Genomic DNA, 20,289 nt, shown 5'->3' on the forward strand with positions numbered 1-20,289 from the left:
TGTCTGTGTTGGTAGTTGGGGGGAAATTAAAAAAATAATATAATAGGGTGTACTCATTTACGCAAGACTGGTTAATTTACTTATTTTACAGATATAAATTACATATATTTCTCTGTTTTTATTAAGTATATGTTTAATAACTTTCAATTTTTCCTTCATTTAATTAATTATATTAGTGATTGTTAAGAAAATATATCTTTTGTATTTGTTCAGAGGGGGTATAGTCATTTATGCTGTGCACTGTATATATTTACGGAAAAAAATATATAGTTCGAATTGCATTTATTTAAAATAATGAATCAACTGTATCTGAAAAGGGTGCACACCTCAAAGTAATCAACTGCTTTGATACTTAATATTAACTAAATATTTTTTGCATTTATATGGTACTAATTACTTAGCTGTCAGGCATAATAAAATGTTTAAAGCAAAAGTGTAAGCAAAAACTACAGTATAATTATTTGAAATGGGGTTAATTATTATTATTATTTTTTTTTTACTAAAATATAGTAATCAGATGAAGAGTCAAAAATAGTTTTCCAAAACAGCCAATCTTTTAATTTAGTCACACAATATTTTATAACATTTAGCTCAATTGCTCTTGAACTTGCTGCCAAAAATCCTGATAAAAATGAAAACCTGTATAGTAGCTACCAGTGACAGTCTAAATATCTGGCATTCAAGTTGTCCTTTAGACAGAAAAAAAAAAATCACATTAAATAATCTTGTTTAACTCAAATGTAGGGAAATACAGTTGCCCCCGACGGTATCCTTTACTATTGTTCATGGTCTTAAAACTAAATATTACAAAGCCAAATAAAAAGTATTTTTATAGTCAGTATTTGGTATTCCAGTGAGATTCCAATGATCCAATAAACTATGAATTCCTAATTAGATGCAAGCTCTTCTGGCCAAAGTATTGGGATATTAGTTAATATTTCCCCCCTTCCAGTGGACACTTTTCCTTTATATACTGGTGTATCTGAGAGAGAGACTGATGGTAGGTAGAAAAGTCCTCAGAGTAATGGCTTCCTTTGCAAGCAGTTTTCTAACGGAAAACTAATCCATATTAAGTAAGAGTTAATCAACACCAAATTGAAATCTGATTCCCATTTAATGCTTTGTCAGCCCATATAAATTATTAGCACTGACGAAGACCAAAAAGTGCTCTGTCAGTAATCAATGGCCATTTTCTGTAGTGACTTGTATTGCAGACAGTATGTGCAGCACCGAGGTGAATGTGTGCAGGACATGAGTTTAATTAGCTACACAATATTGTTATTTTCATTTACTGACATTTATTCCATTAACCACGAGGAGATAAAATTAAAATGTCCATTTATGTGTAAAACTTGTACTTTTAACCTCATTATCTGACACATTAAACCCTTTTCTTACATTTGCAACATTTAACTAGAAAGACAATGGCAAGTGGGTTCTCTACTCAGGCAACTTGGTTAATCTGCTTTTAATGGATTTGAGGGATATTGTGTGTGTAACACAGCTGTTACGTAATGATACACACAAGTGGAGACTAATGTTCCTCTGTGGTGTAATCTTTACTGCCACTTTGTCTGTGCTATTATCCTAATGCAGCATTTCAATCACTGCACAGGGTTTCAATGCAAGCTAAACAATCAAGCTCTGTAAAAAAAAACAACCCATTTTGCAACAGTCGTGTTTGCAAGGCAGTAAAAGGGCCAATGACATCTCAGCTAGAGTGAAATCACCAGGCAACACTGTATATGACTTAAACAGGGTTGCCAAAATAAAGAATATGACATGAAAAACTTTAAAATGTTTGCAAAGGTGAGTCATGATAGGTTGATTACCAGTTGGCACTGAGTCTAAAGGCCTCTAGCAACTGCCACTTTGAATCATGACATAAGGTAAACAATGAGAGTCAGGTTACAAAACCTGTAAAACGTTTGCATAAAATGTCTTACATATTATTAGAGTTAACTATTTTGGACTGTAAAGTTAGTGTTTAATACATTTACTGATTTATTTTTTTTATTTTATTTCCTTCCATATTGACAGTTACTACCCCACATATCCAAATGCCTATCCAAAGATAATGTGACTAAAAAAGCCCACTTGTAACCAAGGCCAGTGCACCTCACTCCCTACTTTTTACACCCAAAAAATACTGGCAAAAATAAATGAATGCTCTCTGAATGAATACTCCTGTTTCTGTTGGCAACAGTTAAACATGTCCAGGAAACTCTAATGGTATCAGCAGCCAGCTAATTGGAGTGATTCGATTCTGATAATTGCTCTGCAGGGTCACGTTATAACGTCCAAGGAATATAATACCATTTTACAGGATAAAGAAAACACTGTTCTCTCAATTTACTGTCATCCATCGGCACAGGAACAGAGAGGTTTCATGGGCACCCCAAACACCAGATCTAAACAGATCAGTTTTGGAGGACTGAGTGAGAAGTAAATTTCTCCCTCATTCACCAGTCCTTCAACTGGAGGCTTTTTATTTTTATGAACGCCTTAATGTCCCACTATACTCTATTCAGTACTTTTATGGCAGCGATCCAAGAATCACTGAAGCTGTTGAAGGCAAATGGTTGTTCAGCTTGTAATTAAGTCTCAGGTTCAGCACCGCATGGGGGCCTGGTGTGGGCCTGACCCACCCAATTACAACTGGATCATGAGAATCATGTAACCATGGACACTTAATTAAGAAAACATCTACATTCTCTTTTTTTTCCTTATTAAAGTAGGATCTTAGTTCAATCACCACTGACATTTTTTAAAAGCCCTCATTAAACTTATTAAGCTGGTTTGCTTTGCGTGCCGCTTTCTCTTCTCTCCTTTTCTTCTGATCCCATCTAAAGTATATGTCATAGGAACACCGTTTTCCCTCTCAATATGTAGCAAATGCATCTTTTGGGGTAATCAACCATTTGCTAAACTCTAACAACCAAGTCACTTCTTTACAATGGACAAGCTATTATATATCTACAAAGAAATGAATGTATAGATTCTGATTGGGTACCTGAGTGTTTTGCGAACCATATCTTCATCAGTTATCCCATAATACGTGAGGGTCTCACTCCAGACTGGGTTGAGAGTGTTGCGTAGGGTCTTTGTGCGGAGCTTATTGGCCTGGAAGAGATGACAGATTTGCTTGTAGATTAGTGGTTGTGTTCACTGGCACTAGTTCACTAAATGAGCACAATCTAAGAAGCAGCCAGACCTTCCAGATTTGAAACTGGAATAAAAACATATAGACCTTTTTCTGAACTCAGAAGTCTCGCCTGACTGGAACGGTGCTTTACATTTCCGGTCTCTGTTTTCTCACATTTACATTTTTTCCGAGCCGACGATATAACGTGAAACCTATGAAAATGGTTTTAAAAAGCATGTGGTACCATAGTTTCATGACTTTACAGTGTCACAATGACCGTCTTTTTGCAGTAAAGGAGTTTAATGAGTGGAAGATGACATGAAGCGACGCATGGTTAGCTGCATTGAAAACAGATGAGCTCACATGTGCATATACAACTCCCAATCAGGGCGAAGTTCACGGGATTTTGTCCACAGAATGATAAGAGCAAACATTACTTTAACATATATTATTATTTCACACTCAGTATTTTAACTTAAGTGCTGCAAGCCATGCATACAGCGCCAGACATGGCAGATTTTCTGGTGCGCAAAAGAAGTACTTTTAAGGAATTCCTTAGCTTATAGCCATTTTTATATTTAGTTATATTGAAAAAGTTCCATTTCAGCTATCTTTTTTTTACCCGTTTTAACATGGATTTCTATGGAGCACGATAGCACCCAAACGGAAGTTAGAATCCGGTTACTCAGGAAAAAGGCTTAAATTCTGCTTTTAGACATGTACCACATTTTGATAACACGGTTACAAAATGGCAAACCTCATTCAGAATTAATAGAAAATAAAACAGCTCATATAATATTTAGTTTGACCTTCCAAGGTTGGCGATCACCATTTTATAAAGCTTAAGCACCTTCTTACACCATTTATTGAAGAAAAGTTCATGGAAGAGTAGAAAGTGTCTTACGGTGATTAAAACAGGTGTGATTAACACCTGTGTCTTTGTTTTCATCTGTGAGGTGTTTCCTAATCATAATGGGTTAACTCAGACATCCTATCCCATTCAATTATTCTGTAACCCTGTGAAGGAGAGTTCAGCTGTACTGTAGGACATATGATCCATATAGAAGGAGAATGACTTAGAGAAGTCTTATGTTGTCAGTAGCTAAGTGGATTGTTGGCAAGATGAGCAAGAAAGGCACGGTCAAGAACAGATGAATTATAATGAGAAGCATGATGATAATTTGTAAAGCACAGAGGTTGTTCAGTGACAAGGAAAATCTGGCATTTTAGATCTCAAGGTAGCACTGGTCAATTTGATAAGCGTAATCTAGACCCATTATGGGACGGATAGAGATGGTATAAATTAGTATTTTTAAGGGTTAAAGGGATAGTTCACCCATAAAGAAAAATTGTGTCATCATTTACTCACCCTCAAGTAGTTCCAAACCTGTATGAATGTCTTTGTTCTGCCGAACACAAAGGAAGATATTCTGAATAAAGTTTGTAACCAGGCTGTTTTGGGGCACCATTGACTTCTATAGTAGGAAAGAAAATACTATGGATATCATGGTGCCCCAGAACTGCTCTGTTCCCCACATTCTTCAGAATATCTTCCTTTGTGTTCAGCAGAACAAAGACATTCATACAGGTTTGGAACTACTTGAGGGTGAGTAAATGATGATAGAATTTCCATTTTTGGGTGAACCATCCCTTTAATTTTGAAGTTGGATACCTCAGACTGAAAATTCTGAAGTAAAAAAGTTGTTTTGTTGATTTGTCTCATGATTTCTGAGCCTGCATCTGTCTATCTATCTATCTTATCTTATCTATCTATCTATCTGTTAATGCCAAACTGAATATTACAGTTAAATATGCTATCTGACTGTTACTATCAAAAAACTCAGGCACCTCCTACTGGTAACCTTCCATCTGATGTAAAGTTACTGATGTGATTTAAAATGTAATTTTAACTGAAATTAGCAAACTTAGCTTGTTCTGAAAACAGAGTACTGAGTCTAGAGATACATAAGTCTATTTTAAATAGATAAAATTATACTCTATGTACCACAGTTAAAGATTTTGAGAGCCTTTACCAAAAATACTGTTGTTAGAATGAGCAGTTAAATAGTCAGCCTTTGACAGACAGTACCTTATGTGTAAATTGTGTATTAAACATTAGAATCTTTATTATAATAAATCAATTATCAATGTAACATTACCATAAAGTTGTGGTTCTCAACTGGGAAACAAACTGAAAAAATAGAACAGAACAAAATAATATATTTTTAGATTTTTTTTTAAATCTAAGATATTCTATTTTATTAACACTAATATTAATATATATTCTTCATAATATATTGATCAGAATCATTTTAAGTTATCCTGTGGAAGGAAGTTTCTTGAGGCCCCCTAATGGGTCCCGGCCCTCTGGTTGAGAACCACTGCCTTAAAACATATAAATCATATTACTACAAGCCTCCTTGTATTGAATAAAACAATGCATCTCCAAGGGGAGAGCACGCACATACCTTACTAGCTCCAGGCAGCAGGTGCAGCTTAACATAGGGATCTGACAGCCCATTGTGATCCATTGGTTTGAGTCCCTGAGAGAGAGGGAAAGAAAAAAAATGTGTGTGACTTATGAAAAACAACCACTTTTAGACATCCTGTGAAGTCAACAGCACAAAGCACCATGTCAGCCTGATAGATTCCACAGGCTTTAGATATCCAATTCACGTCAAACTCCTGCTTTTTCTAACAAGACGTACTGTTTCAAATCCGGCCAAATAAGCTAATTAGAAACACTGGAGGTGATGTCGTGCCATGACAGCAGAGCACTCTCCTGAAGCTCTTAGCTTTCTATTAACATGCATTTTTAGTATGGGCAAAAAGCTCAAGCACTTTGGGCATTAAAAGCCCAATCGTTGCATGGACACGGCAGAAATAGCAGACGTGCAATTCTGTTGTTGGTGCCAAAAATAATAATGGATGCTGTATTTTTATATAATGTTCAGGTTTGTCTGATGCATGTTTTTGAAATTTTATTTATAATCAGATTCAACCGGATTCATTAAGTATGTTTTTGAGCTATTTAAACAGCCTTGGGGTCTCTGAGATCCCACACAGAACTAGAGGGTTATGAATGAACTACAAGCTGCACAGGATTGAGTAAATATCAATACAAAGCTAGACAACACTGTCTGCTGTCAGCGAGTCTGTGAGGCAAACATTGATTTTATTGAAAACCTCTGCACCACCTGACACCCATCATCTCCTCTGCTCTACTGCTTAATTACAGTCTTTGTGGTGGGACTCGGTGAGGTAGCATTGGACTTTGGATTCGTAGGGTTGCCTAGATCTTGAGGCTCATCAATATCACAGAGGGTATAAATGAATAATGCCATATAAATTAGATCTTTTCAACACTGTTAAGCATTAAATTCACAGTCAGAGAATTGCACCGCTGTCTCTCGGAAACCTCGAAGGGGAGTGTTTTTGATTAAGGGAACATGTTCCTTACACATTCTGGATTTACCTATGCAGTCCAAATAATGGTTTTCAGTGTAGCAGTCTGCATAATGCAAATTTACAGCCTGATTTGAGAAAAGTGTTCATTATCTTCAATAAACAACAGTCAAGAGAGAGCTTTTGCACTAATAAAATCAAGTTTATTCCCACAGAGAGCTGCTGCTGAAAGAGCTTCAGGTCTTTCTAGAAATTTCTGGCATGAAATCGTATTTCTTTGAAAGTTCAGCAGAAACCAAGTTAGTGAGAGAAAGAAAAGAAAAAATACTTAAAAGGACAAACATTTTTCTACTTCTTATAATGCTGTCTATATATACATACATACATAGTAGTTAGTATGTTAATATATTCAGTTCCTGTTTAACTAAAGAAAATAAGAAAACAATTTCAAGCAGCAGTTCTCAGCCGGTCTTCCGGCCTCCAGCATTTATTGATATTTTTATGTCTGTATATTGAAAGCATCATGGAAACCTGTGTTGCAGATCTTAAATCAGTTCAACCAAGAGCACAAAAATATGGAACATATTTAACTGATCATAAGGTAATGTTAAATTTGACAGCAGCACTAATTAATCTACAGTGTATCCCCCGTTGTTTAAATTTACAACATTAAAACACACAGTAATGCAACTTTAGAAATAATTCCAGAGCCTGTTTGTGGGTCTCTTATTAGCTTCGCACATCTGGCCACTGCAATTCTCCCTCATTCATACGCCACTTTGCAGAGTTGCTCAAACTCAGTTGGATTGACATGTGAGCACGACCACTCAAGGACATAAATGTTGTTTTTCAGTTATTGCTGTGTATCTGTGACTTTACGCTTGTCATTGTCCTACTGGAAAATAAATCTACTGCCAAGCCAGAGGTATCTTGCAGTCTTCAGGTTTTTGCCTGTATTGTACTGCATTTTTTTACCCTCTATCCTCAGAAGCCTGCCAGGCATTCCCACAGCATGATGCTGCCACCACTGCGCTTCACTGTGGGGATGGTGTGTTTCTGATCTGCAGTGTTTGGCTTATGCCAAATACGCTGCTTATTCTAATGGCCAAACATCTCAATTTTGGTCTCATCAGACCACAGAACCGTCTTCCAACTGGCTTCAGAGTCTCTCACATGCCGTGCTGAGACATTTTTCTTTAATAGTGGATTTATCTTTGACATTCTCCCATTAAGATGTAGCTGGTGAAGCCCTGGAGCAACAGTTAAATGTGCAGTCTCTCCAATCTCAGCCACTGAAGATTGTCAATTCTTCAGAAGTCCCATTTTGCCTTCCGCTTAGAGGTGGATTTATACTGGTATTATACTTTATTTACTTGCTAAGGGGTCCTGATCACCCTGAATAGTATGATTTTTTTATTCCTTACTTTTATTTCAGCAAGGATGTATTAAATTCATCAAAAGTGACAGTAAAGACATTTAAAATGCTGCAAAAAGACTTCTACTTCAATTAAATGCTGCTCTTTTGAACTTTCTATTCATCAAAGAATCCTAAAAATGTTTTCCACAAAAATATTAAGCAGCCACGGTTTTCAACATTGATAAAAAGAAGAAATGTTTCTTAAAGGGATAGTTCTCCCAAAAATTAAAATGTAATTTACTCACCCTTAACTTGTTCCAAACCTGTATGAATTTCTTTTGTCTGTTAAACAATTTAGTTTTTTTTTTTAAGCATATGGGTAACCAAACAGTTGATGGACCCCACTGACTTCCATAGTATTGATTTCCATACTATGAGTCAAAGGGGTCCATAAACTGTTTGGTTACCCGTATTCTTCAAAATATAATTTTATGTTAAACAGAAGAAAGAAATTCAAACAGGATTGGAACTTGACAGTGAGTAACAGATGGCAATTTTCATTTTTGGGTGAACTATCCCTTTAAGCACCAAATCAGCATATTAGAATGATATCTGAAGGATCAAGTGGCACTGAAGACTGTATTAATGTAGCTTTGCCATCACAGTAATAAATAAGCTTTTACAATATAGTAACATAAAAAGTTATTTTTAAAATATAACTTTAAATTAAATGTATTAGCTTTTACTGTATTGTATGATCAAATGAAAGTAGCCTTAAAAAGCAAAAATGATTTCCAGAGATCTAATGATAGTTTTCCTATTGATAAGTGGCATAAAAACTAAATTAAGTCAAAAACAACAAAATACGTAAAGACAATTACTTTTTTATAAACACTGCACATAAAAAATAGCACTGAATTAACTTTCACCATTTTTCTGGTAGGTCAGAAAGCCTAAGGTCTGTTGAATTTCAGCATTTAAACATCACAAGCTAAAACGAGTCACAAACAAACTGATTTTAATATAGATTCAGCATATTGTGCAAATATGTATCCATGCTTCAGGCTTTTTTTCTCTCTCTCTCAGGTAGGGCTCCTGGATGGGCCTCCAGACGGCCCCTCATACTCCTGTGTGCAGTCATGTGTGAGATGAGCAGATCTCAGAGGGCCAGAGAAAGGGCAAGACTCTCCAGCCTAACATATAAGGGCTATCAGAACCACAATCCTAATTAGTTATTTTCTGCTTCTGTGAGCTATACAGTTTAAACTTGCTTGGGCTTCACACCTCTCTCTCCTTGTTTGTTTAGCTTGTGGGTACATGGAGGAAGCACATAAAGACATAAATAATCATCACTGTTGCATTTAACACAACAACAGCGCCTGAGAAATAAAACAAATGAACATGAGGGGGTGTGAGAAAACTCTCAGTCTCTGACGAGTTCTCTGCATGGGCAAAAGAACATGGCAGGAGGGGTGACGGCCGAAAAAATAATGTCTAGTCTAGTCAAACAAAATCTAACTAACTATAGCTTAGTAAAGAAGACTCAAGAAACGTGGGACTGTGTGATACCAGTGTATTGTTAAAAAATGTAGCAAAATGTTCAGAAAAATAAAGAAAACTACATTACATGTAACCTTTTTTGTAAAAAGCACCATAAGCATGAATAAACCAAGAGTAGAAACAATCGGTTGGGATTTCGGTCCGTATACGTTGCGTTCATTTGTTTTTTGATTTAATATTGAAAACAGAAACATGAGAAAACAGCACCATTTTTGCTTTTAGTTTTTTCAAAAACATGAAAAGACAAAAAAATTTATCTTTATTTTTCGTTTTTACATTCAGGGGTAGAAAATGGATAAACAGCTTGAATGTTCGATTTCCACTTGTGGGAGGGAATTAAACGGCCCTTTTCACTGATTGGTGAAGCAAAAATGAAACGTGCCATCATGTCATCAACAGAATAAGTCCTCCGCTGGGGATTCTCTATGGCAAGTATTAGGTGCTTATTGCAGAAATATGTATGTACCTCGGATCTGCAGCCACATTACGCTTATAGTCTATTTCTTTGGTGTACCACACATTTTATTTAGCTGTCCAGTTATCAATATCTGTGTGGCAAAGCTGCATGACGCATTGGACAACACAGGGCAAATGCATTTACATTATAGTGAAGCGCAGACCAATACTGATTTTAGTGTGAATACGCAGCAGTCATAACTTTTATTTTAGACAGTACAGTTTCATTAATAATGAGTATAAATTGATTTCATTTTAGACACAAAACAGTGTGTTTTATATGACTTAAAACACAGGCGTTTCATTCTTGAATGAATCCTTTGAGTCAGTGGTTCAATGACCCATTTGATTTGCTCCTGAACAAATCAGCATTTTGAACGAATCGGCTGAATTGATGACTCTGACACATTCATCAACACAGTGACTTGCCGCCACCTACTGGCGATGTAACCTTCATAATTCAAGTATCCTATTGTTTCATTTTGTCACTCATTTCATATTTCTGTAGGCTATTCAAAATGTTTTTGTTTAAAACATTAATCTCATTCCATAATGCAATTGCTGTGTTAATGCATTTACTGCTGTCTGAGCAGCATTAATTGTGTAAATACATCTAAATTCAACTTAAGATGCAGCTTCTGACATATTGTATAAAGTTAGAAAAATGCCCTTTTCTAAAAAATAGCTTGTATTATATACGTGTAACATCACGTCAGATAATGACAGTATCATATAAACTTCTCTATGAAAAAAAAACAACAACTCGAAATAATAATCAAAACGATAAGATAGCTTTATGTTCACACTAAAATTTATACTGGTCTGCGCTTCACTATAATGTAAATGTCACGCAGCTTTGTCACACAGATTTTGAAAACTGGACAGCTAAATAAAATGTGCGGTGCGCCAAAGAAATAGACTAATCTGAGGTACATACATATTTCTGCAATAAGCACCTAATATTTGCCATATAGAATCTATACCTACACAGAAGTAAGCCCTGTCTAGGCGCTGCCCCAGTATGGTTTGTGTCAAGCCATTTGTTAGTCTGGTTGTTTGATGAGAGGGAAATGAACGCAGGAGTTGCAATAAACGCTTTAACAGCGGAGGAGTCTTATTCTGTTGCACAAAACTGAAGACGACATGATGACGGCACCATTTGATCCTTGCTTGACCAATCAGTGAAAAGGGGCATTTAACTCCCTCCCACGTGGAAATCGAACATTCAAACTGTTTATCCATTTTCTACCCATGAATGTAAAAACGGAAAATCAAGGCGATTTCTTGTTTTTTCGTTGTTTTGAAAAAACGAAAAACGAAAAACTAAAATGGTGCCGTTTTCTCATGTTTCTGTTTTCAATATTAAATAAAAAAAAATTAATGAACCACGTTTACCATTTACACGGACCAATTTCTCCCATCACACATTCTCTTTCATTACTGGAGCAAATTTCTACTATTTACATTATTTGACTTTATTTTAAGGTCCAATTATTTCTATTATTAAACCATTAACTACAACTTTTGAACTCCTAATTTGCTGCTTATTAATAGCTAGTAAGGTAGTTGTTAAATTTAGGTATTGGGTAGGATTAGGGAAGCAGAATATGGTCGTGCAGGATGTGTGCTCTATAAATACTAATAAACAGCCAATATGTGACCCTGGACCACAAAACCAATCTTAAGTGTCAATTTTTCGAAATTGAGATTTATACATCACCTGAAAGCTGATAAATAAGCTTTCCATTGATGTATGGTTTGTTAGAATCGGACAATATTTGGCCGAGATGCAACTATTTGAAAATCTGGAATCTGAGGGTGCAAAAAAAATCAAAATATTGAGAAAATCGCCTTTAAAGTTGTCCAAATTAATTCTTAGCAATGCATATTACTAATCAAAAATGATGTTTTGATATATTTACAGTAGTAACTTTACAAAATATCTTCATGGAATATGATCTTTACTTAATATACTAATGATTTTTGGCATAAAAGAAAAATCAATAATTTTGACCCATACGGTGTATTTTTGGCTATTGCTACAAATATACCCCAGCGACTTAAGTTTTGTGGTCCAGGGTCACATGTGTTAATATTGGCCTCTCACCCCAAACCATTGCACACCATTGGTTAAGCAAAAAGTTGACATGTCAGGCCACTAAAACAAACAGAACAGACATACTTAAAAGTCATTGGAGTAGGATGTCTGAATGCTCAGCACTCTAAACCAGCAAACATGGATTGTTTTCTTAACATTAGTGTGGGGTTATGATTTGATTATATTTTTGTTAATATTCTTGGAATGTTCTTATAACCATAAATTATATCCTGAACATTTTTTGGGAGTTTTTATTACAACCGATAATAAAAACTTTAAAAGAATGTTAAATAAAGGTTGTTTTTAGGTTTTTGTTTTCTATAACCATGAAGTAACCCTTAAAAGAACATTACAGAGAGGTTAAAAACAGTGAATGAGTCCTTTCTTGGTTCACCAGAATAGAATGTTAGGACATTTATTTTGAGAATGTTCTGGCAACCAAAATTGTAAGCTGTCAACAAGGCAATTGTACCCTCTCAGCAAAAACTGTCCCTATGAGGGTACAATTATTGCTTATGGCTCGTTGCCACCAAGCAGTACGGGTCAGTACAGTATAGTAAGGTACAATTTGGGACGGTACACTCTTAAAAATAAAGGTGCTTAAAAGGTTTTTCACAGCGATGCCATAGAAGAACCATTTTTTGGTTCCACAAAGAACCATTCAGTCAGGTTCTTTAAAGAACCATCTCTTTCTTACCTTTTTATAATCTAAAGAACCTTTTGTGAAACAGAAAGGTTCTTCAAATGTTAAAGGTTCTAAAGGAAACATTTAGACAAAAAGGTTCTTCTATAGCATTGTGAAGCGCTCGGCCATTAATTCGGCGCTCGGTGGAAATGAGCCATTAGTACTTCAAAACAGTTTGTGGAAGTACCTTAAGGGTACATATTACTATACTTTAAGGCACTAGTATACACCTTTGAGGGTATATAAGGCACAGAGTTGTCCCAGTGACAACTGTTGCAGGCCCTGAGAGGTATGGTCTTCATCCAATTCAGTACATAGTAAAAAAAGTACAGGAATTCAGACAGCCTGGGTTTACATTGATTGGGAAGTCAGCCATAAAACTGGCCAAGGAGAAAGTGTTTTTATCAATGAAAAAAAAAAAAAAGGCAACTTCAGCTTCGACAAAGGCTTGTCAAAAATGTAGTCATCCTTCTCGTCTTTCTCTTTCATTCTGCTCTTTAAATTATTCACTCCTGCTGTTGGCCCATAACAGAATGACCCATGCACACCGGTCTCATCAGAGCTACAAAGCAGTTTTCAAAGATCCACAGGTCTGCTCAGCTCTGTGATTGTGTTTGCGAGTATGTTTGTGTGTGCGTGCAGAGACTGCAGATGGTCGTTCTCTTTGAAGGTGCTGCAGGCTGAAACAGCCTCTGAGGTCCACTTCACTATAGAAGAGGACTGACGTAACCATTCACGAAAAATACGGCCAAGCACAAAACTGAACCTTGCTTTCAACATACGTATGTGTTTTCCCATCTCCCCAGTGCCATAAATCCAATTCCAATATAGCTAAAGCGCTTCGATTAGGCAAACACCCAGGTGTATGTATGCTTTTGAGGGTAACAACTGAGTTATCTTCACTCAGTGTTGAGCCAGGCACCGGGTGTAATTCAGAATTTGTCTTGCGTTTCAGGGCTGTGTGACATATGGGTGTCTGGTAAACTGTGGCCCTAAGGTTCCAAGCAGATCGATAAAGAAAAACGGCCGCCATGTGATTTAATATGGTGCTGACGCACCCCATTCTCATAGGATACTGAAGGTTGTGTTAAATACAGAGGAACTAAACTGTTCATCAAAGTTCTTTTTGGAACCTGCAAGCTGATTTGAGGGGAGCGAGTGGGCGTAACCTTAACACTCGTTTGTAATATCCCAGCTGACCTGGACTATTCAGGAGAAGCGTAAAAAAGAGAAGCGGATGTCTCCTGAGAACACAGCTAACAATAAACATGTTATGGGGCGTCCGATTGCAGTGTTGCTGCTGAATGGATGGTTGATCATAATTATGGAGAAGCAGGAGAAATGACCAGTGTGAAAGGAGATGGGCGGCATGCATCAGCGAGTGCGTGTGAAAGCCACGTGCGCACCCAATCATTCATAGCGCTTACTTACTGCTGCCACACTGCCAAGTACGGCATTTCCCTTCCCATCTCCCCATCAATGGCTAACCAGTCAGATCTGTTTCATCTGCCAAATTATATCCCTTTATTCTTCAGGATAAACATCCTGTTGGAGATGGTTTGCACTTAAAAATGAAAGGGGCGAGATTCTGTAAAAGGAAAAGGGCTGGTCGAAATCAAGTGTGTTTCACAAGAGCAGATGGAGGTTCCAGCACAGATGACTCTCAATGGGTGAGAGCTGTACACGGCTCCAAATGCCATTGAGCCACATAGTGCATAGCCAAGTGCCCACAATGCATTACGGATAAGCATTAGTACAGGCTGGAGGTGGGCTTGAAAAACACAGGGAGGGAGGAAGTGAGAGAATAAATGCTAGAGTAACATCTTAATAAGCAGGACCTATTGAATTATTTCTAACACTTTCTCCTATATCAGTTTAATGTGGAGAGGCCAAATAGACATTTGTAGCTTGAACAGTGTACACGGGGCCTCTATCAGAACATTGCTATTTTTGTTTGACAAAAACAAAATGAGTTCAAGTCACCAAATGAGTTTGGATTTTTTCCCCAAAACTATATACCCCTTTGCAACATTTGGGCGATGAATATGAATGATGCTTAAAGGGATAGTTCACCCAAAAATAAAAATTCTGTCAAATATTACTCACCCTCATGTCGTTCCAAACCCGTAAGACCTTCGCTCATCTTTGGAACACAAATTAAGATATTTTTGATGAAAACCGCGAGCTTTTTGACCCTGCATAGACATCAACGCAACTGACACGTTCAAGGCCCAGAAAGGTAGTAAAGACATGGTTAAAATAGTCCATGTGACATCAGTGGTTCAACCTTAATTTTATGAAGCTACAAGAATACTTTTTGTGTGCAGCTGCGTTGCTGTCTATGGGAGGGTCAGAAAGCTCTCGGATTTCATCAAAAATATCTTTATTTGTGTTTCGAAGATTAACAAAGGTCTCACAAGTTGGTAACAACTAAAATATTAACCAGCACAACTATTTTCAACCGAGATGATATTTTTTGAGAGCCAAATCAACATATTAAAATAATTTCTGAATGATTATGTGCCACTGAAGACTGAAGTAATACAGCTATGTCATTACCTGACTTTAAAATATATTGAAAAAGATAACTTCAATTGTACTTTTTTCTTTTTACTGTACTTTTTGATCAGTTGAACGTTGAAAAGCCTGAATATCAGTAAAATATATATATATCCAGTCACACTTTATTTTAATGTCCAATTCTCACTATTATCAAACCATTAACTATGACTTTTGCCTCAAACTCCTAATTTGTTGCTTATTAATAGTTAGTAAGGTAGTTGTTAAGTTTAGGTATTGGGTAGGATTAGGGATGTAGAATATGGTCATGCAGAATATGTGTTCTATAAGTACTAATAAACAGCCAATATGTTAATAATAGGCATGCTGATAAGCAACTAGTTAAAAGTGAGAATTGGTCCCAATACTAAAGTGTTACCATATATCCAAATCTATTATCAGTCAAAAACATTATCTCTACAGGTAACTACCCACCCGTCCTTAGCATTATGCTTGCTGAATTTCGCATGGTCAGAAATTCTTCAGATCATGAATCAGAGCCCCTCAATCTGTAGATGTTTGTACAAATATATAATATAATATAATATAATAATGTACGAATAACCCACTGAAAGATTGAACACTGAGCTGTGAGGGTTAGCTTACGTTAAACACAGCATGGCAGGAGGCCTTAACCAAACACACACACACACACACACACACACACACACACACACACACACACACTTTCACTCTCTTTCTACCTGATTTATGGTTGTCCACAGGCTGCTGCTGTGCTTCGCATCAGATGCAAAGATAAATTAATGCCTGCATGGATGTGAAAGCGGCCAATGGATTCATCTCATTCTTAAGTCATGAATGTATGTATGGGGGCGAGACATGGCCACAGACAACTCTGGGCTCTGTGCTGCACTGAAGACCATATGCATATAAACACCCACCCACCCACATGAGAACAAATGAGAGAGATACAGTCTCTGCAGTCTCTTACTCTGCATGGTCTTCACAGTGAAAAATTACCATTCAAGAGAGAAATGTACCTTTACATGGTAACAGAAATTAATCTGCCTGAGATAAATGTATCTATTCAACATAAATACTTAATAAATGGCCATTATTAAACATTAAGCTTACATCTGAAAGCACCTCAGGCACAATTGAAGATAATCTGTCTTGTCAATAAGTGAGCCAACAAAAAGAAAAGAAGCCAACAGTAAAGAACAAAATGTGTCACAGGAAAGATATAGGTATGACACACAAGGAACACACACAAAGGAGACTCTAAGATCTAGTTTTCACACAAAAATACTACATAGTTATATAGGCATTTATTGTATGTAATACATGGTGTTTAATAATTCTACATACAAATGACTAGAGTTTACCTAAAAGTAAATGACCTCCTAGGTATTTGGTTAATGCAAAAAACACAAACTTGTAGTATTTTGAAGTACAGTTTCAAAAATTTAAATGTATGTCCATGCCATGTAAAAATAAGGTTGTAATAATGGCTCAAAAGTAGTAGTCTTTTCTTTCACATTTCAGAGAGTACATTTCAGCTAGCAAGTGTTTTTCAGTGTTACTGGAGTGCTGGAGTGAATCAACTGAGTTTCGACAGGAAGGACAGAGGGAATTTGCTTGGGAAGTGGGAAAGCAGTGAATAAAGAGTAACTTACCTTTTTGTATCTGGGTATAGGGAGCTACACTCCATCAAGAACAATTTACAGCATGCAGCCAAGCCATGCAGAGAGAGAGAGATGTGTGCATGCAAGGCAGAAAAGGTGGAAGAAAGAGCAGAAAAACAACAATGACACAAAATCAAACTATTTACAGATATAAGTTTAGAAATAAAGACAACATAAAAAGCATGATGTAAAAGAAAAACAGCATGTGAAAATACAGAGGGGAAAAATGAAGAGCCCAGGGGGTTTGACCCATGTGCTAAAAATGTATGTGGTATTGTGCCCACTGATTTTTCTAAATGTAGAACTTTTGTGTATCTGTATGACTCAATCTGATAGTCAGTACAACCCTAAATTTAGCTGTCATGAAGTGATGGAGTGTTCGGAGGTGTATTGCAGCAAACAAAAAAAAATTGTAAATGCTGTTAGATCAACCCCCAATTTCATCTTCAGAGGATGTCAGGGCAGCACTTTTGTTCTAAATAAATGCTTTATTTTGGCTTTGCTTTCTCAGTTGGAAAGTAGTATTTAGTGCCCATAGTTTACACGAGAACATGTCACATTATTCAAAAAAAGAAAATCAACTGAGAGAGAAAAGTTGGAGCTGGAATATGTCAGTCAAATAAAACTTCATGTTACACTTTTAAATGTGTTCTGACTAATACGAGTGACACCACAGGCAAAACAAATAATGAGAATGAATATAATTTCATTAAAAAAGTAGCATGTTAATTTACTGCCTGGGGGTTCAATTAAGTATCCATTTATCTAGTTTAATGCTTCATTTCTGTTTAAGTAGCATGTGTCACATCAAACTCTTGACAATTGCACAAAGTAATCCAAAGATGAGATGTTAAACACGCATACAAGGTTTATGAACAGATTAGGGTTCATTCTGTCAGGACCACTATCGTCAAAGATGACTGACAATTAGCATACAGTTTGGATTGGCGGTATGGTTCTGTTCTGGGCAAGAACTTCCTGTGCATCCATGCAGCCTAGCATGGATGAGAGCAGGGAGTAGGGATGGGCGATATACATCGTGATAATTTCTGGTATTTATTGCGATAACGATATCAATGACGATAATTAAGGGAATCTTATGCATCCACAAAGAGACAAAAAAATCCTGTTTCTTTAGAGAAAAGTATTATCTTTCCTATTTTTACCCTGGTGTTGTGAGCATTACTGAGTACACACGTAATGTAATGACTATTTAATTCATACTGGAAGCCAGAGGGCGCCCTTGTGTAGAAACTCCATATATGCACCGCTAAAGTAATTGCACTGACTACGCTCCAGGAAATCCCAAATATGGACAAAAGTATCCAGTTATCGCTTTGGCTGAATAAAATGCAGATAGAGAAATTTTAACTGAGGAAACATGAAGACAATAAACATACAATTGCGACAATATATGGTTTATCTGTGTTCTTCAAGCAATCTTGAGTATTTTTATAAGGATAAAGTATATTTATAATGCAATGCTAATCAACATATAATACTACAAACCCGATTCCAAAAAAGTTGGGACACTGTACAAATTGTGAATAAAAAAGGAATGCAATAATTTACAAATCTCATAAACTTATATTTTATTCACAATAGAATATAGATAACATATCAAATGTTGAAAGTGAGACATTTTGAAACGTCATGCCAAATATTGGCTCATTTCGGATTTCATGAGAGCTACACATTCCAAAAAAGTTGGGACAGGTAGCAATAAGAGGCCGGAAAAGTTAAATGTACATATAAGGAACAGCTGGAGGACCAATTTGCAACTTATTAGGTCAATTGGCAACATGATTGGGTATAAAAAGAGCCTCTCAGAGTGGCAGTGTCTCTCAGAAGTCAAGATGGGAAGAGGATCACCAATTCCCCCAATGCTGCGGCGAAAAATAGTGGAGCAATATCAGAAAGGAGTTTCTCAGAGAAAATTGCAAAGAGTTTGAAGTTATCATCATCTACAGTGCATAATATCATCCAAAGATTCAGAGAATCTGGAACAATCTCTGTGCGTAAGGGTCAAGGCCGGAAAACCATACTGGATGCCCGTGATCTTCGGGCCCTTAGACGGCACTGCATCACATACAGGAATGCTACTGTAATGGAAATCACAACATGGGCTCAGGAATACTTCCAGAAAACATTGTCGGTGAACACAATCCACCGTGCCATTCGCCGTTGCCGGCTAAAACTATATAGGTCAAAAAAGAAGCCATATCTAAACATGATCCAGAAGCGCAGGCGTTTTCTCTGGGCCAAGGCTCATTTAAAATGGACTGTGGCAAAGTGGAAAACTATTCTGTGGTCAGACGAATCAAAATTTGAAGTTCTTTTTGGAAAACTGGGACGCCATGTCATCCGGACTAAAGAGGACAAGGACAACTCAAGTTGTTATCAGCACTCAGTTCAGAAGCCTGCATCTCTGATGGTATGGGGTTGCATGAGTGCGTGTGGCATGGGCAGCTTACACATCTGGAAAGACACCATCAATGTTAAAAGGTATATCCAAGTTCTAGAACAACATATGCTTCCATCCAGACGTCGTCTCTTTCAGGGAAGACCTTGCATTTTCCAACATGACAATGCCAGACCACATACTGCATCAATTACAACATCATGGCTGCGTAGAAGAAGGATCCGGGTACTGAAATAGCCAGCCTGCAGTCCAGATCTTTCACCCATAGAAAACATTTGGCGCATCATAAAGAGGAAGATGCGACAAAGAAGACCTAAGACAGTTGAGCAACTAGAAGCCTGTATTAGACAAGAATGGGACAACATTCCTATTCCTAAACTTGAGCAACTTGTCTCCTCAGTCCCCAGACGTTTGCAGACTGTTATAAAAAGAAGAGGGGATGCCACACAGTGGTAAACATGGCCTTGTCCCAACTTTTTTGAGATGTGTTGATGCCATGAAATTTAAAATCAACTTATTTTTCCCTTAAAATGATAGATTTTCTCAGTTTAAACATTTGATGTCATCTATGTTGTATTCTGAATAAAATATTGAAATTTGAAACTTCCACATCATTGCATTCTGTTTTTATTCACAATTTGTACAGTGTCCCAACTTTTTTGGAATCGGGTTTGTATAAAATAGTATGATTTCTGCCTCATTCTGTGATATGAAGCCACGTCTGATCACAAAGTTTCAAACACTCAACTTATATTATGAAGTTAATTTGGAGAAAAAGCATGTCAATAAATGAAACCTTTGTTGAACAACAGGTTTGTAAACAGGCTTATACACATACAAAACTGCACTACTGTAGTACTTTTATTCAAGGCTCAGACCGATTTTTATTGCACTGAACAGCCCTGACCAAACCGACTGTAGAAGGAGCTCCTCGTTTAGCAATATATTCCTCCTCA

General features: G+C 36.8%; 1 protein-coding gene across 4 annotated transcripts in view; it reads right to left on the minus strand.

Annotated features, from left to right (window-relative positions):
* The window catches only part of doc2b (double C2-like domains, beta), a 300,599-nt gene that overhangs the window by 37,713 nt on the left and 242,597 nt on the right, over positions 1–20,289 (minus strand). For all 4 annotated transcript variants that reach the window (XM_058776339.1, XM_058776336.1, XM_058776337.1 and 1 more), the window contains 2 exons: positions 5,614–5,688; positions 3,014–3,123 (listed from right to left, as the gene is read on the minus strand). In XM_058776339.1, the coding sequence (XP_058632322.1) occupies positions 3,014–3,123; positions 5,614–5,688 (185 nt within the window). The remainder of the gene's footprint in view (positions 1–3,013; positions 3,124–5,613; positions 5,689–20,289) is intronic.

Source organism: Onychostoma macrolepis, chromosome 05 (genome assembly GCF_012432095.1).
Source record: "Onychostoma macrolepis isolate SWU-2019 chromosome 05, ASM1243209v1, whole genome shotgun sequence".
Lineage (NCBI taxonomy): Eukaryota > Metazoa > Chordata > Actinopteri > Cypriniformes > Cyprinidae > Onychostoma > Onychostoma macrolepis.